This window comes from Oncorhynchus mykiss, chromosome 1, assembly GCF_057628025.1.
Source record: "Oncorhynchus mykiss isolate SJ-2025 chromosome 1, ASM5762802v1, whole genome shotgun sequence".
Taxonomy (NCBI): Eukaryota; Metazoa; Chordata; class Actinopteri; order Salmoniformes; family Salmonidae; genus Oncorhynchus; species Oncorhynchus mykiss.
The window spans coordinates 75,548,544-75,576,311 of NC_143022.1; the positions used below are offsets into that span (position 1 = coordinate 75,548,544).

At 42.4% G+C, this 27,768-nt stretch overlaps 1 protein-coding gene and 1 pseudogene across 3 annotated transcripts; both read right to left on the reverse strand.

Annotated features, from left to right (window-relative positions):
* Nucleotides 1–1,524: 1,524 nt before the first annotated feature.
* Nucleotides 1,525–27,500, reverse strand: gtpbp2a (GTP binding protein 2a). Of its 3 annotated transcripts, none has more exons than XM_090240298.1 (12): nt 26,939–27,500; nt 20,967–20,993; nt 16,645–16,829; nt 16,212–16,320; nt 15,847–16,044; nt 15,550–15,724; nt 5,873–6,092; nt 5,071–5,206; nt 4,925–4,983; nt 4,446–4,617; nt 4,101–4,265; nt 1,525–3,767 (listed from the first exon to the last, which is right to left on the reverse strand). In XM_090240298.1, exons 3-12 carry the CDS (start codon nt 16,776–16,778, stop codon nt 3,582–3,584), a joined length of 1,554 nt encoding a protein of 517 aa, XP_090096424.1. In that variant the 5' UTR covers nt 16,779–16,829; nt 20,967–20,993; nt 26,939–27,500; the 3' UTR covers nt 1,525–3,581. The 3 variants fall into 3 exon arrangements, with proteins under 3 accessions (XP_090096424.1, XP_021466692.1, XP_090096427.1); XM_021611017.3 differs by lacking the exon at nt 26,939–27,500 and adding an exon at nt 25,781–26,664; XM_090240301.1 differs by lacking the exons at nt 1,525–3,767; nt 4,101–4,265; nt 4,446–4,617; ... (2 more) ...; nt 5,873–6,092; nt 26,939–27,500 and adding exons at nt 14,664–15,280; nt 25,781–26,664.
* Nucleotides 22,391–23,321, reverse strand: LOC149985640 (uncharacterized; annotated as a pseudogene).
* Nucleotides 27,501–27,768: the final 268 nt, after the last annotated feature.

Consider the following 27,768-nt stretch of genomic DNA (forward strand, 5'->3'; position numbering starts at 1 on the left):
GTTTTAATGGTGCATCTGTAAAAGTTTGTGAGGGTTTAAGGTGACAAGCCAAATTTCTTCAGCCTCCTGGGGTTGAAGGGGCGCTGTTGCGCCTTCTTCACCACACTGTCTTTGTGAGTGGACAATTTCAGTGTGTCCGTGATGTTTATGCAGAGGACCTTAAAACTTTCCACCTTCTCCACTGATGTCCCGTCGATGTGGATAGGGGGGTGCTCCCTCTGCTGTTTCCTGTAGGCTGTCTCATCGTTGTTGGTAATCAAGCCGAATACTGTTGTGTCGTCTGCAAACTTTATGTTTGAATTGGAGGCGTGCTTGGCCACGCAGTGATTTATACTTTAACTTTTGATACTTAAGTGTATTTTAGCAATTACATTTATTTTGATACTTAAGTATATTTAAAACCAAATACTTTTAGACTTTTACTCAAGTAGTATTTTACTGGCTGACTTTCACTTTTACTTGATTAACCTTCTATTAAGGTATCTATACTTTTACTCAAGCATGACAATTGGGTACTTTTTCCACCACTGTCATTTGTATATGTGTCACTCTTTCCTTATCTTTCTATACAGGACTCCTCCCCTCACCCTGCTCCACATTTCAGCCAGTAAATTGAATGACGCACCCTCTGCCGGGGCCGGGGGAATCGCCGGCTTCCTGTCCAGTGATGTCAATTCCAACCAGGCCCCCACTTAGTCACGCTCTGGTTCAAAGAAGGACTCCACCTCCAAGGGATCCGGCACCATCCAGTCCTTCTTCTGAAGAGCTACAGAGAAAGGGAGGAAGAGGAGAGAGATTAAGAAAATGATAGGGACTGTGGAACCTTTCTCCCGCCTTCCTCTTTTCCTGTGTCTTTCTCTGTAGAGAGGTGTGTGTCTGAGAATGAAACCCCAACCTCAACTGTATCTAGTACATCTTGTCACTCTTCTTCTGTAGAAAGCTTATCAGCCAGCCACCATACTGGCATCTTCTCCATCTTTCAGGAAGACTCGAGAGAAACCAGCAGCCCGTACCCTTAGCCTCATACAACAACCGCCTCGCAACGGGCAGAACAAGATGTTAAACAGCGGGATATGATACAATAGGAAGTGTCCGAATAGAACAACTTTCTTTCAGTTGAATTATTCCCATACACTAGAACGACAATTTCAATGGGGTCTTAATACTGAGGTTTAATCTTAATGTCTTGTTTTAACTGTTGACATCAGACAGGTCACAACAGGTCTTTGACCTCAGTTCAGTCCTGGTTGCCTCTATGATGAGTGGCATTGCACCAGTCATGAGTAATCAGGTGATCATCCCTTTCATAACACAGTGGTGTTTCAGTCTGTCTCTCAGTTTCTTGTGTCTTGCATCAGCTGAGTAATAGAAAGGGAGGAGGCTAACAAAGGGGAGGAGAGAGAACTTCATGGACCCATTTATTATAGCTTTTCACCAGGGCACCTTTCAGGTTAACAGCCCAACTACACCATTGAGGTGTAGAATCTATTTTAAAAAACACAGACAAAAATAAAGACACAAAAATAAATGTAATAACTTTTTATTTATGGGTATCATAATATACAAACTGGATCTGTACATAAATGTGTGGTACTTCACCCTCCAAACTATTTTTTTTTTAAGGAAAACAATCCTTGCATCCGTGGTAGAGAACACGTGACACTTGTTGGTGCTGGACTAAAACAGTCTGAACAACAGGTGAATTAAAATGGAGTGAAATTAGAAACCACTACAAATCTATAAAAAAACAGAAACATTACTTAGATGCAAAAATTCATTGACATCTGATCAGCTCTTTTCATATTTTGGTTCAAATAGTCATTTTCCCCTCTATGAGTGCACACATAATACCATATGATGTGCAACAAAAAGAGCACATTTAGTTGCCCCTCTTAAATAGTTAATGCCACGTTCACGTGCGGGTTGGAAATAGGAGATTCAGAAATGTCCAACTTGCTAACTGGTTGTAGATACACGTACCGCGCGTTCAACCAGTTAGCAAGTTGGACATTCCAGAGATCTGAAGCACGTGAACAAGGCATAAATGAGCGAGTGATTTCTCTGCGTCATTCTTTCTAACATGCAATAACTTGACACTTTATAAGGTCAACAGCAGACTTGAACAAACAAATTCAGCAATGAACACCTTTCCCTAATTCATCATCTAGATATCAAAAGTTGTTTCAAGGAGTAGCACCAAATCAAGTTGATTTACCTAAAAAGTTGTAAAACCCTGGGGGGTGTCATGGAAGGGTACTCCAAAAGTAGTTCCACTAGGCACTGTGTTTTACCCCTTCATAATCAGAGACAACAGTAACGTAAGGGAGAAGACAGAAAAAGACAACCTCGGACACGATTGCCGAACAGGGCAGTTTAAACGTGGCAGCACAAAGTGGCCGCTTTTTAAACAATAAGCATAATCAAAACACACAAAGTAGTCACTCTTTGGGAGAAATGGCTGACTATTCCTCAAAGACACTCAAAATTATCAATAAAATCTCAAATCATTGGAGTAGTTCTGTGAGAGAGTGGAATGGTGTCTATACTGTATGAACTATACTGACCTGAGTGACTAAAGCACTTGAAAAGTAGGTAGCAACACCATTCATTGGTTAGTCGGACTATCGAGAGGCATTGCTGCGAGTTACAAACATAATTCTCAAACTGTGCCAGAGGAAGGAGAACTTTACTGGGGATGAATATCAGTGAGAGCAAGTTCAAGGTCAAGTTTCACCCATACATCACAAGCTAATAGGAAATGCCTCATCATAAAGTGCCAATGTGAACAACATTTTCAAACATGGTATAAGAGGACTTTTGTCACTTTCAGCCAGGCACGGTGCAGGTCATACAAACCAGATGATGTGGGATTATGAAGTTGACAGAGGAGGCATAACAATTCTAACATCCTAGTTCTGTAGCTGCAATAGAAGAAAACTCACATTGATTTGCCATCACTCCTCTGTCTGCATTTTTAGTTTGTAAACATGCCAGACATCTGGTAACAGAACTCAGTGCCTTTTCAGGTGATAAATCCCGGCGTCAGTGTGTGTGGACGCACCTGTGTTTCAGTACACGAATGTATGTTAGAGTGAGAGGCGAGTGTGTGTAAGCACTTCACCCAGAGGTGTGAATCAACTGTGTTTAAGGTGACTGCTGCTTTACACTCATTTCCATAGTCACTATTGGATAGATCTCTGTGCCTTTTGTAACCAGGTCTTCCTTACACCTCAACCTCACCGTGGTGACTGTTGCTAGGTGAACAGGTGACACAGGAGAAAAAAATATATACTTCCCTCATCAGTATCTAGAAAAGCAAAAGGAAACAATCGAAATAGCAGTTCTTGAAAAGGCTTGAGAAAAGGTTTGGTGACAACAAGGCTTTGGAAAAACAAAGTAAAAGACAGAAGTTGAGGGAAAAGTTGGTTCTTTGCTGAGATGACAGGAGAGGGGCTTTGGAAGAAGCAGGAAGGCTGAAGATGACAGGAGAAAGAGACGGAACCCTCTCCTCCGATGTTCTAGATCCTGGGATCTAGCTGGGACGGCTGTAGTTCTCCTGTTCCACTGGGCGGTTCTGCATTCTAGGCCTCGTCCTCCTCCTCACTCTGTGAGGGCTGTGACTGGGAGACAGGCTGCAGCTTGGTGACCTGGCCGATGCCTTTGGTGGCTCCCTCTCTGAACAGCAGCTTGGCCCCCACCTTCAGGTACTCTGGGTGCTTAATGAACTTAAAACACACCACTGCCTTCTCACCTGTCCTCAGCTCCTCCTGTGGTACACAGATAGATGGATTAGTAGTTTCATGGAAGACTTGTATTGGTTTCATAGAAGAAGACTTGTATAGAATAGCAGGCTAGCAATGAGTAAGGGGGAGCAGGCAAGATTCACGCTATAATAAGGGGTAGGGGACGTTGATAGACATGCTTGATCCGTGAAGTACCTAAAGTATAAACAAATGTAGTACCAAATGTTTTTTCATGTTCTAGTATCGAAAAAGTACCGAAGTTTCAGTATACCGTGCAACACTACTTCATAAAAATGTCTGTCTGTGACTGCAGGGTTTACCCAGACAGAGAGGATCGTGGTATGGTGGAGGACTGACCTTGCCGTGCACAGCCTTCACAGTAGCAGTCTGTCTGATGTTGCCCACGTGCACAGTGACCTGGAAGCCCTTGTGGAAGGTCTTGGCGTGGAATAGCAGCACGATCTCCGCCTCAAACAGCCAACAGATAGTGGGGTTCATCTCTGGACTCACCATCACCATACCCTGGGAGGGAACACACAGGAAGTACAGTCATTAAACACAATGAAACGGAACAATGGAAAATATGTTGATATTAGAAATTGAAGGCAAACACTACTGCATAAACCACGATGGACAGAGACGTACAACTCAGTTTCAGCAGCTTGGGTGACATACAAGTACACACAGTTTGGAGCGTCTCACCTTGCGTAACAGCGAGCGGTCGAAAGTGTCCAGTGCGAGCGTGGCGGCCTGGCCGGCCCTCAGTACCCTGCATGCTGAGCGGTTCCTCTGGATGCTGCACACTGTCAACTTGAGGAACTGACCGGAGTCTGTAGGACCCACAACCAGCTGCTCCCCCTCACGACAGATACCACTGGATGGATGGAAAGAGATGGATGAGAGTTTGACAGATACCAACGGAGAGGGAGAGACAGAGGGTGAAGAGAGTTTGACAGATACCACTGGAGAGAGAGAGAGGGGGAGGAGAGTTTGACAGATACCAATGGATGGACAGTTAGACATACCACCACTACAACATGAGAGAGAGACACAGAGAAATGTAATAAGACAAAGAGGGAAGGTCAGACATATGCTACTCTACAAGGAGAACTAGATAAGAAAAAGGAACATGACAGAGAGGAGAGGACAAGACACTGAGGCTCCTATATCAGTGCACTGACCTGTATAGAGTTCCTCCCACCACTGTCCCCACATCAGGCACTGTGTAGATCTCATCCACCTACAGGGAAAGCACACACTGTCAAAACACACATTTACATGTATGCTATTCATTTACTGTGTGTGTGTGTCTGTATGTGCGTGTTACCTGGAACTCAGTGAGCTGTTGCATGAGCTCCTCCTGTTCCTTGCTGTTGCTGAGTGGGGGGATGATGTTGAAGAAGACCTTGAGCAGATTCAGACTTTCCCCAGACACACTGGACACGGTGAAGATGGGAGTGATGCTGCACAGGAAACAGCACCACCAGTCAGTCACATGACCAGGGCTATGACAACACACACCATGACCAACATCAAATGACCAATACAATGTGTACGTACAGTACATTAAGTACACATCATGTACATTGATCATGACACTGCAAGTGTGTGTGTGTGTGTGTGTGTGTGTGTGTGGATTGACCGTGACAATTTATTGTTAAAATGAGAGGCCGCCTGGATCTTTCATTTAAAGATGCTTGCTACCTTCGGTCTCAACGTAGACTTGATCTGAAGCCATTCTTGTGATTGTGATGTTGCTATCCATTGTAAAATTGTATCTATGATCGAATGTTTTCCATCCATGTTTTTTATGTCCTATTTATATCTGTAATATGTATATCTGTAATATTTACATCTGTAATATGTATATCTAATATTTATATCTGTACTATTTATATCTGCATATCTGTAATATTTATATCTGTATATCTATATCTGTTTCTGTAATTTATATCTGTAATATTTATATCTATAATCAAGCCACACCCAGCCATGATTACAGACACCTGTGTCCTTTCAAAGTATATAAGCTAGTGACCCGCAGTGTGTGTCATTATACCCTGATGAAGACAGCTTGTCTGTCGAAACATTGGTTATTAAATTATTGCATTCGAGCTCCTAGTGTGTACCTGGGTGACTGAGCGAACTGCTGTGCGGCCGTGACGGCATCGTCAGCAGTGGACACCACCAGAGGCACCTTGTTGCAGCCGGGCTGTTTGAGGATGCGCTCTAGCTGCCGGACCGTGCGCTCCACCGTTTCGCGCTTACACAGGTCCACCTTACTGACCACAATGAAGATGGGCACCTTCAGAGCCATGGCCAGACCCAGGTGCTCCCGTGTTGTACCGGCTGGATGGGGCACAGAGAGGGAGGGCACAGGTTAATACGAGTCATGTCCATACATTTCATTGATGTGTCAACACAGATCTCTTATGATTAAAGAGTGTTATGTATGGTGCAGCTTTTGGCTTCACTCACGGATTCAAAAAGCATGCATTCCGAAGCTTATTGAGATCCATGTAGTTAAGTACAGTGTTGGGGTGCCAGCAGATGAGACTGCTTATCTAGAGTTTAAACCCCATAGAAAGAGACTGGGACATGAGGCCAGGTTAATAACAACAGGTAAACAAGCCATGACATAGGTTATGACTATTATGTCATGGAAAGAAGTGTGCAAAGGTGAGAGCAGATAATACAAGAAAACCGAGAGCCCCGTGACATAAATCCCACTTTGACACTCAACAATTTGAGATCCCCGGCCATCGGATCTGGATATAGCCTAAAGTTGTATACATATTTCACAATAGCTTTGACCCTAGCCATATGTTGGCTACCTCAACGTTGATGAGGTCACTGTGCATGTTTTTCTGCTGGGTGTGACTTTGAGAAGGAACGTGAGAGAGTTGAGAGACTGGAGAATTCCGTCACATGCTACTACACGTGGACTCAAATCATCACAGTCTGATTCCATCACATAATCACATCACATAGGAACCCATTTAAAAACAAAACACACACTGCAAATGTAATTAGCTGTCTGGAGCCAGACTGTTTGTACACAGTCATACGCTTCTTATCAAATTAACATTAAATTCTGGCAATTGCATGCTCCCTCAAAACTTGAGACATCTGTAGCATTGTGTTGTGAAAAAATTGCACATTTTAGAGTGGCCCTTTGTCCCCAGCACAAGGTGCACCTGTGTAATGATCATGCTGTTTAATCAGCTTCTTGATATGCCACACCTGTCAGGTGGATAGATTATCTTGGCAAAAAAAAATCTATGCCCATTAACAGGGATGTAAACAAAATTTGTGAGAAATGTTTGTGCATAGGGGATCTTTTATTTCAGTTCTTTAAACATGGGACCAAAACTTCACTGCATTTTATTTTTGTTCAGTATAGTTTAAATAAGAACTACAAAACAAGAAAAGGAGAGACTACAGTTTTGGGAGAAACAGATTGTAGGCCCTATTTGCAGAGAAAGCGGCAGGGTAGCCTAGTGGTTAGAGTTTTGGACTAGTAACCGGAAGGTTGCAAGTTCAAACCCCCGAGCTGACAAGGTACAAATCTGTCGTTCTGCCCATGAACAGGCAGCACTGTTCCTAGGCCGTCATTGAAAATAAGAATTTGTTCTTAACTGACTTGCCTAGTTAAATAAAGGAAAAATAAATAAGGACACAAAAAAAGAGGAAAGCAAGATCGAGCATGTAAGAGAGAGAGAGAAGCTACAGAGCGTGGGTGAGAGAGAGAGTGAGAACTTCAGAGTGGGTGTAGCCTACTGTGTGACACTAAAACATCACCTCAAGCTCCCTGTAGTGTGTGTAGAAAAACACAGCTGCTGACAAGTAAACAAAACAACTATGCTTATGCTCAGAAAAAAAATTACAATTTCTGTATATCAACAATGTCTGTATCTTAAGCCCTTTCTCCCTTATATTAATTTAGCAACAGTGGCCAACCACTGCTAAATTCTTGCCACCACTACAAAAAATGTCAATATTTATATATTTCTACAGTGACAAGCTTTTAAATGGATAGTCGTTAGCTCAATGACTGGAAGTCTATGGGAACAGCTAGCATGTCATTGCGCTGACACTAGTAGCAAAGCACCCCCCCGGTGGGTGAAATGTGAGAGATGTATGGCTGGGTCTGGATATAGGCCACAGAAAGGTCAAGGGCACTGACCCACAACAGTCTAGCGGGACCGAAATAAACCTACCCTCTCAGCTGAGACAGATTGTATTTGCATGCTGGCAAACCAAACATAACTTACACTGTGTGTGTGTGTTAGGGGGCACGGCTACATGGTGTCATAATGAGCCAACTTATTCCTCTGCTTTTATGGGCCCCATCAAGAGGCATGTCTTGGCTCAACATGATGCCTCAACAGAGCTCTGTAAACATCCCCCCCCTCACTGAGTGGAAAGTATCTGTGTGTGCATGTACTAGCAAGAGAGGCATGCCTTGAAAAGCCTGCAGCTTCGCCGATCAGCTGATCCATGTCAAAGTATGTGTGTCACTGTCAAATCAAACTTTAATTGTCACATGCTTCGTAAACAACAGGTGTAGACTAACAGTGAAATGCTTACTTAAGGGAGAGGTGAAGCTGGTTGGGAGAACGCCAAGAGTGTGCAAAGCTGTCATCAAGGCAAAGGGTGGATATTTTGAAGAATCTCAAATATAAATATATTTAGATTAGTTCAACACTTTTCTGGTTACTACATGATTCCATGTGTGTAATTTCATAGTTTTGATGTCTTCACTATTATTCTACAATGTAGAAAATAGTAAAAATAAAGAAAAACCCTTGTATGAGTAGATGTGTCCAAACTTTTGACTGGTATTAACATCAGCTAATGCTATGTGTATGTGACCAACAAAATTTGATTTGATTTGTGAGTGTGTGGGTAGACAAAAAGTGTGTTAAAAAAATAAATAAAAAAATGTCAATGTAGATAGTCCGAGTAGCTATTTGGTTAACTACACTGAAACAACAACAACAAATGAAACATGCAAAGTGTTGGTCCCATGAGTTTCATCAAAAACTTATCCCAGAAATGTTCCATACGCACAAAAAGCTTCTCTTAAATTTTATGCATAAATTTGTTAGTTAGTGAGCATTTCTCCTTTGCCAAGATAATCTGACTAAACAGTATGATCATTATTACATAGGTGCACCTGGTGCTGAGGACAATAAAAGGCCACTAAAATGTGCAGTTGTGTCACACAACACCACAGATGTCTCAAGTTGAGGAAGCATGCAATTGGCATGCTGACTACAGGAATGTCCACCAGAGCTTTTGACCGAGAATTGAATGTTCACTTCTCTACCTTAAGCTGTCTCCAACATCGTTTTAGGGAATTTGGCAGTATGTCCAACTGGCCTCACAACTGCAAACCACATGTATGGCGTTGTGTGGGCAAGTGGTTTGCTGATGCCAATGTTGTTAACAGAGTGCCCCGCGTGGCAGTGGGTTTATGGTATGGACTGGCATAAGCTATGGACAACGAACACAATTGCATTTTATCAATGGCAATTTCAATGCACAGAGATACCGTGATGAGACCCTGAGGCCCATTGTTGTGCCATTCATCTGCCACCATCACATCCTGTTTCAGCATGACAATGCATGGCCCAATGTTGCAAGGATCTGTACACAATTCCTGGAAGCTGAAAATGTCCCAGTACTTCCATGGACTGCAAACTCACCAGATATGTCACCCATTGAGCATGTTTGGGATGCTCTGGATCGACAGCTTGTTCCAATATCCATAAACTTTGCACAGACATTGAAGATAAGTGGGACAACATTCCACGGGCCACAATCAACAGCCTGATCAACTCTATGCGAAAGGAGATGTGTCACACAGCATGCGGCAAATGGTGGTCACACCAGATACTGACTTATTTTCTGATCCATGCCCCCCCCTAAAAAGGTATCTGTGACCAACAGATACATATCTATATTTCCAGTCATGTGAAATCCATAGATTAGGCCCTATTTTATTTAAATTGACTGATTTCCTTATATGAACTGTAACTTAGTAAAACGTTTTAAATTATTGCATGTTGCATTATATTTTTGTTCAGTATATTTATGGCTTAAGGGGTAGAAGCTGCTCAGGAGCCTTTTTGTCCCCGACTTAGCAGGCCGGTCCCCTTCTTATCCAACATTAATGCTTGACTATTGACAGTTTTCTATATCTGGACCCATAGCCAATATGGGCCAGCTTCTCCATGGTCTTTTGGCGGGTCACAGAGAATACACCAGACCTATTCCTTACACAGATCCATTTCTCGGTTTTATAATTAAAGTCTGTGCTCTGACGTTGCAAGGCGTGTCTGTCTGTGTGTCCCATGGATGGTCCTCATACCTGATCCATATCCCCCATGACATTAGTCTGACTTCAGAATCACTACCTGGCTGGGCCAGTGAAACAGAGAGGGAGGTGGTATGGCAGGTTGTGTAACCTGTGCACATACCATAACAGACAAGTAAACACATTGCTGAAGGTCACTTTCCAAACAAACATGCTCGTGTCTGGTTACTAGTTATGCAAATGTAAAATTAGAGTATAAAGACAGCTCAGGAATTTGGTACATTAGACTTACAATATTTCCATGGATAAATCGATCAATGTTTTGATCTGTTTGGTGGACTATTTTGACCAACCAACATACAGTACCTTCGGAAAGTAAATCGGGCCCCTTGACGTTTTCCACATTCTGTTACATTACAGCCTTATTCTAAACTGGATACCATTTTCTCTCAATCCACACACACACACAAAATGTCCCATAATGACAAAGCAAAAACAAGTTTTTCAAAATGTCTGATAAAATTAAAAAATACCTTATTTACATAAGTATTCAGACTCTTTGCTATGAGACTCGAAATTGAGCTCAGGTGCATCCCGTTTCCATTGATCATCCTTGACATGTTTCTAAAACTTGATTGGAATCCACCTGGGGTCAATTCAATTGATTGGACATGATTTGGAAAGGTACAGCAGCATGGTGGTGGCAGCAGCATGGTGTGGGAATGTTTTTCAGCGGCAGGGACTGGGAGACGAGTCAAGATCGAGGCTGAACAGAGCAAAGTACAGAGAGATCCTTGATGAAAACCTGCTCCAGACCGCTCAGGACCTCAAACTTGGGCGAAGGTTCACCTTCAACAGGATAACGACCCTAAGCACACAGCCAAGACAACGCAGGAGTGGCTTCAGAAAAAAGTCTCTGAATGTCCTTGAGTGGCCCAGCCAGAGCCCGGACTTGAAAATAGCTGTGCAGCGACGCTCCCCATCCAACCTGACAGAGCTTGAGATGATATGCAGAGAAGAAAATGGGAGAAACTCCCCAAATACAGGTGTGCCAAGCTTGTACCGTCATACCCAAGAAGCCTCCAGGCTGTAATCGCTGCCAAAGGTACCTCAACAAACTACTGAGTAAAGGGTCTGAATACTTATATTAATTTGATATCCGTTTTTTTTATACACCAGCAAAAATGCCTAAAGACCTGTATTTATGCTTTGTCATTATGGAGTAAGGGGGGGGGAAGAAACAATTTAATCAATTTTAGAATCATCTGTAACCTAACAAACTGTGGAAAAAGTAAAGTGTTCTGAATAATTTCCCAATTAAGTAACTCAGAAGAAGTCATACAAACAGTCTGCAACAAAAGCAAATCTCATTCACCAGCTGCAGCTGAAAAGTTTCCACCTGTCTCTGTTCTGGGACAAATAGAGGCAGGGTGACGCATGTCAGCATGGCCGAGTAAGTCACTGCGTTCAGGTCGCAGTCTCCCCTGGAGGCGTGGGATCAAATCCCACTTCTGACATTAACATTTTGGTTAACCCTCACAACTAATAGGTGAACAAATGAATAATGTTGTTAGAACAACACAGCCTAAAGGCATTCAATAATCCTGGAACCCAGAAGCAGCCATGATGTCTGGAAAGTTATGAACACGTCTGCAAGGACAGTGAGCTAATTAATACTGTTGTCAAAAGAACACTTAAAGGAGCAGTAGGTAGCTTTATGGGTGACCTGAACTAATTCACGTAGAAATGAGAGTTCTAAGATCTGTCATTCTCATTGAAAGCAAGGGGGTAAGATTTGTTTTTGCTCTTTTTACCCCAGCTTCAAACAGAAGAAAATACAATATTTTTGTTTATTAAATAGATTTCACAGCATTTTAGACAGTACAATGATTCTCTGTCAAATAAACTGAAATTAGGCGAACCAGTCGAATTTTAGCAACCAGGAAATGGCAGAGCGATTTCTGCCCATTGTAGCTTTAAGTAGAGGGGAAGCGGCGATGCGAGAGGATTTACTCTTGCCCAAAATCTGTCTGCATGATATAAGCCCTTTATTGGTCTATGAGAGAGGGTCAAGTTACGTGAGGCTTATTTAATCTAATAGACATTTCATAATGTTTAGGCTATTACAAAAGTAATGACATAAGTGGATGCACCTGGCATTCTGGCAACTTTGAGAAAAACTACTAAGTTGTGCTGGTTGTTCACAAGCGTATCTGGCCTCTCATTGGCTTCAAATCATTGAGGACATGTATTTCTATTGTTAGAGCTCTGTTGATTTTGTCAATATAATAGATATTTTCCCTAAGGTATTCAGATCATCTTAGATCCCAGAAGCAGCCAATGGCACCTGACTGTTAGACATGTAGGTGAGTTAGGAGGAAAGATAAACATGTCAGGTTGGCCGAGCGGTCTAAGGCTCTGCGTTCAGGATGCAGTCTCCCCTGGAGGCTTGGATTCAAATCCCACTTCTGACATTTTAGTTGTTCCTGGCAACTAAGAGTGCAAATCAATAGTGTCATACTAAATACCTATTGTAAATGTAGGAGTAACAACCAAAACCTGAAACAGGGCAAGAGGCTTTAACTTGGCAGGCTGCCTACATTTCCCTTGAGGCACTCAAGCTCACTCTGATATCCAGGCAGTAAAGTATGGTGTTGGCAGACAAGCAGATACCACTGCTTATCTATAGAGTTAGAAACTCAGAGAGAGGGAGTCTTGGTATCACGTGACTGTTAGATATGACAGTTGCACATTAAGCTAAACATATCAGGGTGGCCAAGCGGTCTAAGTCACTGCGTTGAGGTCGCAGTCTCCCCTGGATGCGTGGGTTCGAACCCCACTTCTGACAACAATTTTTTAGCTAATCCTGACAAATGACAGAAAGAAATGGATAAAGTTATAAAGGAAAAGGTAATGAACTATTCAGTAACCACTGAAAGATAATCTCTAAATTTAAAAAAAGGCTAAGCAAGGGTGCCGCCTGTGTGTCCGTTTCCTTTCCTTCCGATAAAGCTATTTCAGACTGTCTCCTCTTCCTCAGTCATGACCACTGATCTGGGAGGACTTGAAAGGTGAAAGCAATATTAAGGACACCCATCCAGCCCCTCCAAGTATTAGTACAAAGGAACGGAAAGGAAACAAGAGCAGAATGCCTTTGAAAGCCTTGGGACAGTGGTGAACTTCAAGAATCGGAACCTTTCCTGTAGCGTCAGCACTGACATCCCAAGTGTCTGCTTACTAACACAACAGGTGTCTGTCCTTTGGTGATCTACAGACCAGCATCTGTTAGGGGGCTCAGAGGAACGCCGGTTAGTCTGGGACTTGATTTTGACTGGGGGAGGGGTGGCAGGGGTAGTCTGTTACATAAGCCCAGATAGCAGTGCGTTTTTGTTTTTTTTGCAGTGTGTTTGTACAGCCGTACTGCCCAGCTTGGAACTTAGCTAGCCTGCCAACTACAGGAGAGAGAGAAGGTTGGAGTAGATTGGAGTCAGATTGTGCAATACTCCTGCTTAGGGCTGTCACCTACTAAGGAAAATCTTGGTCGACCGAAAGTCTGTTCTTCCCGAACAATCGATTGCTCAACATTTTTAAACGTGTATTTTTCCATATATAAAACACACAGTACACGCTTTAATAAAATCAACTATGTGTACTGAACTCGTCTGATGCTTTAAATGGTTTGAAGCATCAAGAGGGCGCCAGAGATCTAGATAACCAGAAAAAATAAATACAACTATTTTCCTCCTTCTCCTGCCATTACTCCCCTGAAGTTGCCGGTAATAGGCTACACGAGGAGTCTGCAACCTTTCATGTTGAATGCCAATTTATTTGACAATTTCTACTGAGATGTGAAAAAAAAAGAACTTTATTTAACTAGGCAAGTCAGTTAAGAACAAATTCTTATTTTCAATGACGGCCTAGGAACAGTGGGTTAACTGCCTGTTCAGGGGCAGAACGACAGATTTGTACCTTGTCAGCTCGGGGGTTTGAACTTGCCACCTTCCAGTTATGGTTTTCAAATGCACCTTTTTGTTAAACAGTTTCGTTTAATTTATAATAAAATCTTCACCTCTCAAAATCATTCATGTGTGGTTAATCAAAATTCTATCCAAATCTAAATGAAAAATGGTACAAACCTAAAAAGTAACTGATTGCCATTGCCAACTATGTAAAAATAGCCGACAAAGCGAACAAAAATAAAACATTCTAGCCTGTAGTTAGAAAATATCCTGATTAAAAATAAATTTCCTATGAATCACCTTGTTTCAGACAGGCCATGTGTCACCAAACTTGAAACATTGAATCAACTATTAACTTGGGCCAGCCCAAAGCTTGCACTAGCAAACTTGCAACATTGTATAAATATTCTGGGACCTCAGTTTCCTGAGCCAGTGAGCACAGGACAGACACAGCTGTAGGATATTTGGCGCAGGGGATAAGAAGCCGTGCTTGACTTGGGCAGGAGCTCGTCGGAGCTTGGTACCGGCACCTCAAATGTTCTACTGCTCGAGTTCCCGTTCCTCTTATAGAATATGAGCTCAAAGGTATTGTGGAGCTCCTGCACCTAAATAAACTCAGCAAAAAAAGAAAATGTCCTCTCACTGTCAACTGCATTTATTTTCAGCAAACTTAACATCTGTAAATATTTGTATTTGTATGAACATGACAAGATTCAACAACTGAGACAAACTGAACAAGTTCCACAGACATGTGACTAACAGAAATAGAATGTGTCCCTGAACAGGGGGGGGGTCAAAGTCAAAAGTAACAGTCAGTATCTGGTGTGGCCACCAGCTGCATTAAATACTGCAGTGCATCTCCTCCTCATGGACAGCACCAGATTTGCCAGTTCTTGCTGTGAGATGTTACCCCACTCTTGCACCAAGGCACCTACAAGTTCCCAGACATTTATGGGGGGGGGGGGGGGGTGGCATTAGCCCTCACCCTCCAATCCAACAGGTCCCAGACGTGCTCAATGGCCATGGCAGAACACTGACATTCCTGTCTTGCAGGAAATCACACACAGAATGAGCAGTATGGCTTGTGGCAATGTCATGCTGGAGGGTGATGTCAGAATGAACCTGCAGGAAGGGTACCGCATGAGGGAGGAGGTAGCGTTGAGATTGCTTGCAAAGCTCAGTCCGATGATGCTGTGACCGCCCACCTCCAAAATCGATCCCGCTCCAGGGTACAGGCCTCAGTGTAACGCTCATTCCTTCAACGATAAACACGAATAACTGACCTTTAGGAGGCATCACCTGCCTTGGACAAGCACAGAATTCATGTAAACCAGGGGTAGGCAACTAGAATTAGCCGTGGGTTGACAATTCTTTGCTGAAAACTTTGGGGGAACAAAAAATTATAATCACAGGTGGCTGGTCTTGGCCTGCGGGCAGCCTGTTGCCGACCCCTGACGTAAACCAACAAAAAGCGATTTTAACAAACAACCACAGAGTCTGGGTCAAGTGTAGCAGTCAGACTCACCGATGCCTGTGTTTGCACTGACCACCAGCATGGCAAAGTCTGGGCAGTAGCTGGTCAGGCCAAAGATGGTTGTCTTCAGGTACTTGTGGTGGCCGGCCAAGTCAATGAACGTGATCATCTTAGAGGCACTCTCACATATCTCCTCTGCTGTCCGCGACTCACTGTAGTTCACCACCTAAGGGACACAAGAGGTCAAAGGAAAAATAAAAAAAAATCACAAGCCAACCTCCTTTCATCTATTAGTGGTCATGAAAAAGCCTTTTGAGAGTTTGGGACATGGCCAGTCCTTTCCCTCACCTCTCCTTTGCTGTTGAAGCCGAGAATCTCAAAGCTGATGCTGGAGGTGCGTCCTGTCTGGATCTCGTGGAGGTGTCTGAAGAGGTTGAGTCTGGCCCGGCCTCGCCCGTTATCCAGCTCACCCTGTGTCAGCACACCTAGCAGGGTGGACTTTCCTGAGTCCACGTTACCCAGCACAGCCACCCGCAGGTCCAGGAACTAAATACAAAAACACGCATATAACATAGTATGAATGTTGACCTAGTCACACATAGCAAACTTATCAGCAAATGTTGTAGTAGTAGTACGACAAGTAGTGACTCTCGCTGTCTACAGCCAATGTAAACACACTTAACGGCTTATGAGCTTCTCATGAGGTAACTAACCTGCTGATCGTCTGGCACCTTCCTTATGAGAACCTCAGCTATCTTACGAGGGATATCAGCATCATGGTCCACCTCTCTCTCTCTGAGAATGGTGATGTCAGCCCCAACCCTTCAAGTCAAAAGTATATGAAAAGAGTCAATTACACGTACAACATTGGCCCAGAAATACTTCTGGTACAAGTATATGAGAAGAGTATACGGTCTAAGACACTGCATCTCAGTGCTTGAGGCGTCACTACAGACAACCTGGTTCAAATCCCTACTATCACAAATGGCCGTGATTGGGGAAGCGCACAATTGGCCCAGCGTCATCCGGGTTTGGCCAGTGTAGGCAGTTATTGTAAATTATAATTTGTTCTTAACTGACTTGCCTAGTTAAATAAAGGTTACATTTAAAATGTAAAAATCTAAACAGTTGGTGTGTGGGTCGTACTTCTCTGCCATCCTGCCTAGGGTCTTTAGCGATGACCTCAGGTCTTCCTCTGATAGGCCCACCAGCATGCCGTTGTCATCGACACCAATCTGATAGACAGCCTCACCCCGCCCCTCCTGTAGTCGCCATTTCATCTGTGTGGCCAGGTGTTCAAAGCGGTATTGCGTGGGGTCGATCAGCTTCAGCTGTAGAGGGGGAGAGGAAGCTGAGACTAAAGACCTGAAGGAATGGTATGGCTAATACCTCGGTTCAGGCAAATAAATGGCTAACGCCTCTGTTCAGGCCAATTAATGTTTCTAGTTTGCACTTTGCAGGTGGTGAAAATAACTAATACTGTAAGTATTAGTAAGTAAGTCTTTGTACATTTGTTTGGAGGCAGCAGCTGCCCCAGGCCCTAAAAATGACAGTGCTAATCCACTGTGGTAGGACATGAACATGTTCGGGTTGCAGCCAGACTATTCACTGCTCTTTGGTCATAATACACCTTTACATACAGAACAGAAGAGTGAAACAAAGCTACATCCAGTCTTTTCCACGAGCGCCGGCTGTCGGCTAAACAGCCAATGACAGGCTCATTTTCAGCCAGCTACTTTTTCAAATTAAATTAACTAAGCTACTTTTCAAAAAAGTCAACCGATCCCTCTCCCGCTAGAAGAAACAATATACATCTTCTAGCAATCTATTGACTTTAAACATCAGCTATCTGAGCAGCTAACCGATCGCCGCAGCTGTACATAGTCCATCTGTAAATAGCCCACCCAATTTACCTACCTCATCCCCATATTGTTTTTATTTAATTTGCTGCTCTTTTGCACACCAGTATCACTACTTACTCACCATCATCATCTACTCATCTATCACTCCAGTGAAAATCTGCTAAATTGTAATTACTTTGCTACTATGGCCTATTTATTGCCTTACCTCATGCCATTTGCACACACTGTATATAGACTTTCTTTTTTCCCCCTATTGTGTTATTGTTGTTCATTCCATGTGTAACTCTGTGTTGTTTCTGTCACACTGCTTTATCTTGGCCAGGTCGCAGTTGTAAATGAGAATGTGTTCTCAACTAGCTTACCTGGTTAAATAATGGTGAAAAAAAAAATATATATATTTTTAAAAAATAAATAGGCGCTTGTCACTCACAAAGCGAGCGATGACCGAGAAAAACTGCTTTGTCTCGCCTTCCGATACCAGTGTGCAGTGTGATTTGTCTGCGTTGTGGTTGGTTGAAGTCAAATTTCTTTACATGCAAGGGGAGAGCATGATGCTTCTTCATCTTCTCTGTGAGTGAATTTCATTTTACTTGCATATACAGCAATATCTTTTCAGTTTGCAAGGTGTAAAGTATGAGCATATGTGCAAGTTGTGGTTTATACCAAAAGAAATTGCTGCCATAGCAAAAAGTACAGTTGAAGTCAGAAGTTTACATACACTTAGGTTGGAATCATTAAAACTCGTTTTTCAACCACTCCACAAATGCATTGTTAACAAACTATAGTTTTGGCAAGTTGGTTAGGACATCTACTTTGTGCATGACAAGTCATTTTTCCAACAATTGGTAACAGACAGATTTCACTGTATCACAATTCCAGTGGGTCAGAAGTTTACATACACTAAGTTGGAAAATTCCAGAAAATGTCATGGCTTTAAAAGCTTCTGATAGGCGAATTGACATGATTTGAGTCAATTAGAGGTGTAACTGTGGATGTATTTCAAGGCCTACCTTCAAACTCAGTGCCTCTTTGCTTGACATCATGGGAAAATCAAAAGAAAATCAGCCTGGACCTCAGAAATAAATTGTAGACCACAAAAAAGACCACAAATTCTAGACCACAAGTGTGGTTCATCCTTGGGATCAATTTCCAAACGCCTGAAGGTACCACGTTCATCTGTACAAACAATAGTACGCAAGTATAAACACCATGGGACCATGCAGCCGTCATACCACTCAGGAAGAAGACGCGTTCTGTCTCCTAGAGATAAACGTACTTTGGTACGAAAAGTGCAAATCAATCCCAGAACAACAGCAAAGGACTGTGTGAAGATGCTGGAGGAAACAGGTACAAAAGTATCTATATCCACAGTAAAACAAGTCCTATATCGACATAACCTGAAAGGCCGCTCAGCAAGGAAGAAGACACTGCTCCAAAAATGCCATAAAAAAGCCAGACCACGGTTTGCAACTGCACATGGGGACAAAGATCATACTTTTTGGAGAAATGTCCTCTGGTCTGATGAAACAAAAATAGAACTGTTTGGCCATAATGACCATCGTTATGTTTGGAGGAAAAAGGGGGAGGATTGCAAGCCAAAGAACACCATCCCAACCGTGAAGCACGGGGGGAGGGGGGACAGCATCATGTTGTGGGGGTGCTTTGCTGCAGGAGGGACTGGTGCACTTCACAAAATAGATGGCATCATGAGGAAGGAAATTATGCGGATATATTGAAGCAACATCTCAAGACATCAGTCAAGAAGTTAAAGCTTGGTCACAAATGGGTCTTCCAAATGGACCCCAAGCATACTTACAAAGTTGTACAAAATGGCTTAAGGACAACAAAGTCGAGGTATTGGAGTGGCCATCACAAAGCCCGAACCTTAATCATATAGAAAATGTGTGGGCAGAACTGAAACATTGTGTGCGAGCAAGGAGGCCTACAAACCGGACTCTGTTACACCAGCTCTGAGGAGGAATGGGCCAAAATTCACCCAACTTATTGTGGGAAGCTTGTGGAAGGCTACCCAAAATGTTTGACCCATGTTAAACAATTTAAAGGCAATGCTACCAAATACTAATTGAGTGTATATAAACTTCTGACCCACTGGGAATGTGTTGAAAGAAATAAAAGCTGAAATAAAATCACTATTATTCTGACATTTCACATTCTTAAAACAAAAGTGGTGATCCTAACTGACCTAAGACAGGGAATTTTTACTCAGATTAAATGTCAGGAATTGTGAAACACTGAGTTGAAATGTATTTGGCTAAGGTGTATGTAAACTTCCGACTTCAACTGTATTTCTGCGTTTTGTTTCATAGTGGGTAGCTAATCACAAAGAACCATATAAATCAGAATGATTTCTTATTTCTATGCAAACAACTATGTAGAGTCCCATATAACCCACCTCACATCCAGTAACAGTGCCTGGAGCATTGCGTGCACTGAGTGAAGTGCTGAAACATTCATTTTTAGAACCGCACCAGCATAGAAGCTGGTCGAATTTAGCTGGAAGTCTACTGAAGTTTGACTTTGTCCTTAGTTTCTTGGCTTTTTACATAATTTTGTTCACACACACACACACACACACACACACACACACACACACACACACACACAAGATTGTTATCCAACGTTTGTTTTATCTTGATCAACTGCTACTAGCAAAGGGATGTCAGAGAATCTCATCTATCAGACAGACAAATCACACCGTTACCACGGTAAAAGGCCCGCCCTTAAGTGTCAACTAAATATTTTTCACACCCAAGTGACTCAAATATTTGAGGGCACATTGTACTTTATTGAGCATGCAAAAACGTTTATTCATTTGCAGTGTTTGCCCTATATTTTTGGGATGGTAAAACGTTTTCAGTGTAACATTTGTGTAAAGTATTCAGATATAAAGTACGTAGAATTAACAATCACCAAAATAAAAACTAGACAGTCAGGGAAAAAAATAGCATGTAAAAAGTGTTGGTCCCTCGTTTCATGAGCTGAGATAAAACAGTATTTTTCTATACACACAAAAACCTTATTTCTCTCAAATATTGTGCACAAATTTGTTTCCACCCCTGTTAGTGAGCATTTCTCATTTGCCAAGATAATCCATCCACCTGACAGGTGTGAGATATCAAGAAGCTGATTAAACAGCATGATCATTACACAGGTGCACCTTGTGCTGGGGACAATAAAACGGCACTCTAAAGTGTGCAATTTTGTCACAAAACAAAATGCAACAGATGGCTCAAGTTAAGGGAGCGTCCAATTGGTACGCTGACTGCAGGAATGTCCACCAGAGCTGTTGCATGTTCATTTCTCTACCATAAGCCACCTCCAACATCGTTTTAGAGAATTTGGTAGTATGTCCAACCAGCCTCAACCACAGACCAGGACCTCCACATCCGGCTTCTTCACATGTAGTGATAAACTAGGGCTAGGCTATTCACTTGTAAAGTAAAGCTGAAATATAGACAACCAATGATGGAGGTAAGATTATTGGAAACTGGAAAGCCTTCCATCAGCTGACAACTGCTATTCTCCAGTAATGAGTGAACAAAGGTGTGTGTCATGACACATGTATAACATTGTATTTCAGCTTACCTTGTACTCTATATTCCCCTCTTCAGCCTGAAAGAGAGGAGAGGACAGCATTGTTATGTTGGACAGAAGAGAACTGAGACAAATGGTGCCTACTGTTCTCTAAAAAGGCACAAAGAACCCCAATCTGACTGAAAGAGCAGTATCCAACAGTAAATGAATGGAGTGGGTAGTTGGAAGAACTTTAAAGCTGCTACATTGTTTCAACTAGCCATAAAAGAGTCTACATGCAAATAGAACTGTAAAGTGATGCAATGTTGGCTTAAATTGCTCTTTGAGTAGAGATTTCCTGATTATTCTGTGAACTAAAGACCACATACAGGCAGCCAATAGCATAGTCAATGGAAAAACAATAAGCCCAACATCATTGGTCACTCAACGGTCGATCGCGATCGGCTGGTCATCTCCAAGGCATTCCTAGTCAATCGTCAAAATATTTCTGAAAAAACCCAACAATAAAGTGCCACTCGCGCTGTTGGCGGTAAGTACACCCGATTCAGCTGCCCTGAGGCTGGGTAAGCGAAGTGTTCCCATTTTGTACCATCATGTGTCTGAAGGTACAAATCAAGTGCACTATAGGCCTACCGCTGGCTGGCTCAGATTAGTGTCGGCAGTAACGGAGTAGGCGTAAAAGAAAGCTATAGGAAAGTTGATACGGTGAAAAAAAAAAGTGTTTACCATGAATAGTGAGAGACTCAAAGAATACAGCAATGTTTGTTCTTAATCAGCACTGTCACTTTTTATTCAACCATAAAATGTGTGTTCTTCCTACATCCACTTGCACTATAACCAGCACTGCAGCTGTACTGAATGAGTAGGAAAGTGTACTGATGGGTTTGTGTTGTTATTATTAGCAGTTTGTGTCTTAATATGAAGGAATATTTCACTTTCTCTGCCCATAAGAGTAACATGAATTTGTGCACGAGGTAGAAATAATCTGGTGCGTCTCGATTTTCAATCAACTGGAAGACTGTCGCTTTTTGGTCAGTGTCAGCAGAGGAAAGGGAGGTGGACCCTCAGTCTGCTACTCTCTCCCTCCACTGAGACTGACCATCAGTCCAGTAAACAAAAATAAAAATATTGAAATGTATGCTCACTCAGCTGTACCTCACAAGTAATACAACTGTTCTATTACCGGTGCGATCATATAGCCTACCTCAAATCTTGAAATATATATATATTTTTTAAAATGGTTCGAACAATGCATTGGCAGGACAAGTCAAGCAAAGCCAATATGCAGTGACAATGTATTGGGCCGATAGCCTACTGCACAAGCCTCATTGTTACAGTAATGTTTTAATAGGGTAATGTTGTATAGGCTTACATTTAAGTCAAGTTAATAAATAAATAAAAAATCTGAGTGGTAGATCTCAGCTTGCATTTTTACTCAGAAAGTGATCTTGACTCAGAAAAGGTTGGTGACCACTGCCCTACATAATGGGGATTCTAAATGGCCATGACAGACCACTGACATTCCTGTCTTGCAGGAAATCACGCACATAACGAGCAATATGGCTGGTGGCATTGTCATGCTGGAGGGTCATGTCAGGATGAGCCTGCAGGAAGGGTACCACATGAGGGAGGAGGATGTCTTCCCTGTAACGCACAGAGTTGAGATTGCCTGCAAAGCTATGTCCAATGATGCTGTGACCGCCCACCTCCAAATCGATCCCGCTCCAGAGTACAGGCCTCAGTGTAACGCTCATTCCTTTGAAGATAAAAGCAAATTCGAACATCACCCCTGTAAAGACAAAAACGCGACCCGTCAGTGAAGAGCACTTTTTGCCAGTCCTGCCTGGTGCAGCGACGGTGGGTTTGTGCCCATAGGCGACGTTGTTGCCGGTGTTGTCTGGTGAGGACCTGCCTTACAATAGGCCTACAAGCTCTCAGTCCAGCCTCTCTCAGCCTATTACGGACAGTCTGAGCACTGATGGAGGGATTGTGCATTCCTGGTGTAACTCGGGCAGTTGTTGCCATCATGAACCTGTCCCGTAGGTGTGATGTTCGGATGTACCGATCGTGTGCAGGTGTTGTTACACGTCGTCTGCCACTGCGAGGACGATCAGCTGTCCTTCCCGTCTCCCTGTAGCGCTGTCTTAGGCTTCTCACATTAAATTTTTTGCAATTTATTGCCCTGGCCACATCTGCAGTCCTCATGCCTCCTTGCAGCATGCCTAAGGCACGTTCACGCAGATGAGCAGGGACCCTGGGCATTTTTTTTTTCAGAGGCAGTAGAAAGGCCTCTTCAGCGTCCTAAGTTTTCATAACTGTGACCTCAATTGCCTACCGTTTGTAAGATGTTATTGTCTTAAAGACCATTCCACAGGTGTATGTTCATTAATTGTTTATGGTTTATGGTTCATTGAACAAGCATGGGAAACAGTGTTTAAACCCTTTACAATGAAGATCTCTTAAGTTATGGATTTTGCCAAATTGTATTTGAAAGACAGGGTCCTGAAAAGGGAAGTTCATTTTTTTGCTCTGAGTGAGTGTGAGAGTGAAAGAGATACATACAGTGCCTTGCGAAAGTATTCGGCCCCCTTGAACTTTGCGACCTTTTGACACATTTCAGGCTTCAAACATAAAGATATAACTGTATTTTTTTGTGAAGAATCAACAACAAGTGGGACACAATCATGAAGTGGAACAACATTTATTGGATATTTCAAACTTTTTTAACAAATCAAAAACTGAAAAATTGGCCGTGCAAAATTATTCAGCCCCCTTAAGTTAATACTTTGTAGCGCCACCTTTTGCTGCGATTACAGCTGTAAGTCGCTTGGGGTATGTCTCTATCAGTTTTGCACATCGAGAGACTGACATTTTTTCCCATTCCTCCTTGCAAAACAGCTCGAGCTCAGTGAGGTTGGATGGAGAGCATTTGTGAACAGCAGTTTTCAGTTCTTTCCATAGATTCTCGATTGGATTCAGGTCTGGACTTTGACTTGGCCATTCTAACACCTGGATATGTTTATTTTTGAACCATTCCATTGTAGATTTTGCTTTATGTTTTGGATCATTGTCTTGTTGGAAGACAAATCTCCATCCCAGTCTCAGGTCTTTTGCAGACTACATCAGGTTTTCTTCCAGAAGGGTCCTGTATTTGGCTCCATCCATCTTCCCATCAATTTTAACCATCTTCCCTGTCCCTGCTGAAGAAAAGCAGGCCCAAACCATGATGCTGCCACCACCATGTTTGACAGTGGGGATGGTGTGTTCAGCTGTGTTGCTTTTACACCAAACATAACGTTTTGCATTGTTGCCAAAAAGTTCAATTTTGGTTTCATCTGACCAGAGCACCTTCTTCCACATGTTTGGTGTGTCTCCCAGGTGGCTTGTGGCAAACTTTAAACGACACTTTTTATGGATATCTTTAAGAAATGGCTTTCTTGCCACTCTTCCATAAAGGCCAGATTTGTGCAATATACGACTGATTGTTGTCCTATGGACAGAGTCTCCCACCTCAGCTGTAGATCTCAGCAGTTCATCCAGAGTGATCATGGGCCTCTTGGCTGCATCTCTGATCAGTCTTCTCCTTGTATGAGCTGAAAGTTTAGAGGGATGGCCAGGTCTTGGTAGATTTGCAGTGGTCTGATACTCCTTCCATTTCAATATTATCGCTTGCACAGTGCTCCTTGGGATGTTTAAAGCTTGGGAAATCTTTTTGTATCCAAATCCGGCTTTAAACTTCTTCACAACAGTATCTCGGACCTGCCTGGTGTGTTCCTTGTTCTTCACGATGCTCTCTGCGCTTTTAACGGACCTCTGAGACTATCACAGTGCAGGTGCATTTATACGGAGACTTGATTACACACAGGTGGATTGTATTTATTTATTTATCATTAGTCATTTAGGTCAACATTGGATCATTCAGAGATCCTCACTGAACTTCTGGAGAGAGTTTGCTGCACTGAAAGTAAAGGGGCTGAATAATTTTGCACGCCCAATTTTTCAGTTTTTGATTTGTTAAAAAAGTTTGAAATATCCAATAAATGTCGTTCCACTTCATGATTGTGTCCCACTTGTTGTTGATTCTTCACAAAAAAAATACAGTTTTATATCTTTATGTTTGAAGCCTGAAATGTGGCAAAAGGTCGCAAAGTTCAAGGGGGCCGAATACTTTCGCAAGGCACTGTATATACACACACACACAGCCCAAGTTCAAGTCCATGGGAAAGAAAGCTAAAAGACTAAGTAATAAACTATAGCTAATTATTATGTGAGGAGGCTCTATTCTATCAAAATATCTCTGCCTTTGCTTCAGTCCTCTACACTCAGCAGGCGAGGAACGCCGTCCCTTTGCTATTTACAAACACAGCTGTTCCAGATTTTTTTGGCTAGCTAGCTAGTAACGTTAGTCAACAAACCATTGGACACAAGTATACAAATTATTAAAAGGGAACGATCTGGCTAACTTGGCTATAGTAGTTTTACTGCAACTATTCAGTTCAATAAACAACCAACGCTGCTACAATGTATTTTGTACAGCCAGCTAACATAACTAGCTAGCTATAGCTACGTGTCACTGCATCTGAAGCCAGGAAGCTAGCTAATAGTGTAAAAATGACTTTCTGCTTGCAGACACTTGCTTCAAACGGGCAGTCAGTTCACAAGAACTTCCAGCAGAAGATGGTTACAAACATGTATGCATGCATATTGTCCAAAATCAAGTATGGTATGCACAAACAAATTGTAAGAGTTTTTAGAAAATAATTGGCGGGTAATAAACTTGCAAGCCATTTCTCGTTAGTCAGCTAGCTAACGTTAGCTAGCTACTGTACCACCCAATTGCAGGCTACGGAAGCATATCTGCTTACCTCTGGGGGTAGATTAGCCGGGGGAAGATATGGGGGGTTATTGCTTGGTTTGGAGTTTCGGGATGACCGACTCTTAGCTTTTTTGGCATTCTTCAAACACTTTTTAGAACTCATTCCGAAGCCATTCCCCGAACTAACGTTAGATCCAACTCCTTGGCAACCAGACTTCTGCCCGGAACCTGAACCAAAAAGCTCTGATACCCGCGAATCCATTACTTCGGAACCGTCTGTACGCTAGCTATGTACGATTTTAAATAGAAAACGTCCTAAAACCGAGACATTCAAGCGTATTTTTAATGGGGAGAGTTTCAACAAAAAAAAATGTAAAAAGCGAGAACAACTCAACTGCCAGCTGGTTAGGGTTCCTGCCCCCACTACAAAGTGGACAATAACAACTCCGCGTCATTGACTCGTTTTGAGTTGACAGCGGATCTACGTCAGACCTATATTATTCATATTTAAAGTAGCTTGCTACGTCAGTACATTTCATCAATACAAAATATTTGGGCTTGTTCGACATTGCAGCCCACAGTGCAAGTGACTTCCGAACGATTGATCTACAAATCAACTTGCATCAAAATAATGACTCAATATTATTTTTAGATCATTCAGTCAATCACAATTTACCCATGGTAGGCTACATCACGGTTTTGAAACGGCCAAAATTAGCTACTTAGAGGTGTATTCATATTACCTATATTTGAAGATTAAGTAAACTTTTAAATAACTTTCCAACTGATTGTGTAGCAATACCATTTGTTAGAAATGTTGAGTTAATACAAGTTAAGATATGTATTTTAACCTAACCAATAGGCCTAAACTTTATGAGGTTACATTGTTGCTACTGGGATCAACTTGTATGAACATGTATACTGTTCAATAGTACCACCATGTGGTCATACACAAAAAAAATATTGGCTTTTGGGGAGGTGCATCTGTGACAGCCAAAAGTTGCACACTATTTGGTTTTCCAACAGCAAGGTTCAGTGCAACATGGCAGTGTTGCCATTGTTTATACGTTTTCCTTTGTAATTTTGAAATAAGCCTTGTATCCAACCCCCATATCACACACAAACTGTAAATATGCACTCAGTGTCCAGTTTACAAGGTACACCCATCTAAAATATATAAAACAAATATTTGTCACATAGACCTTACCGTGAATGGCGTTGTTTATTAATGATTTTTGAGCCCATAACCAACAATGCAAAGTTGGTTAAGGGCTCAAAAGTGGCGCAGCGATCTAAGGCACTGCTTCTCCGTGCCAGGGGTGTCCCTGGTTCAAATCCAGACTGTATCTCATCTGGCTGTGATTGTGAGTTCCATAGGGTGGTGCACAATTGGCCCAGTGTCATCTGGGGTCGGCTGTCATTGTAAATAAGAATTTGTTCTTAAACGATGGTAAGACATGTTTGCTAACTCAACTAAAGGAAAAATATTAGCACAATAAACAACAACAAGGCTATATACAAGTGGCACCGAGTCAATGTACCGGGGTACGGATTTGTTGAGGTAATTGAGGCAATATGTACATGCAGGTAGGTAGTGACAGTGCATAAATAATAAACAGAGAGCAGCAGAGAGTACATCAGCATGATGAACCAGGATTCGTAGCACCAGGCAATGTTTTTCCACTCCGCAATTGTCCTGTGTTGGTGTGTTGGTGATCGCATGCCCATCGGGCCCGCTTCTTCTTGTTTTTAGCTGATAGAAGTGGAACCTGGGGTGGTTGTCCACCTGGGGTGGTTGTCTACTGGTGGTTGTCCACCTGGGGTGGTTGTCTACTGCAATAGCCCATCAGTGACAAGGACCGACAATTTGTGTGTTCCGAGATGCCGTGTTGCACGCCGCTATTGTACTGATATATTTGGGCTTGAAGTGACAAATTCTTGCCAACGACGTGTCTTTTCGTATGAAATTATGTGTACATTATTTTTAGGCTACGTTTCATTTCAGGGTTGGGTTTTATTTTAATGGTACCACCTAGT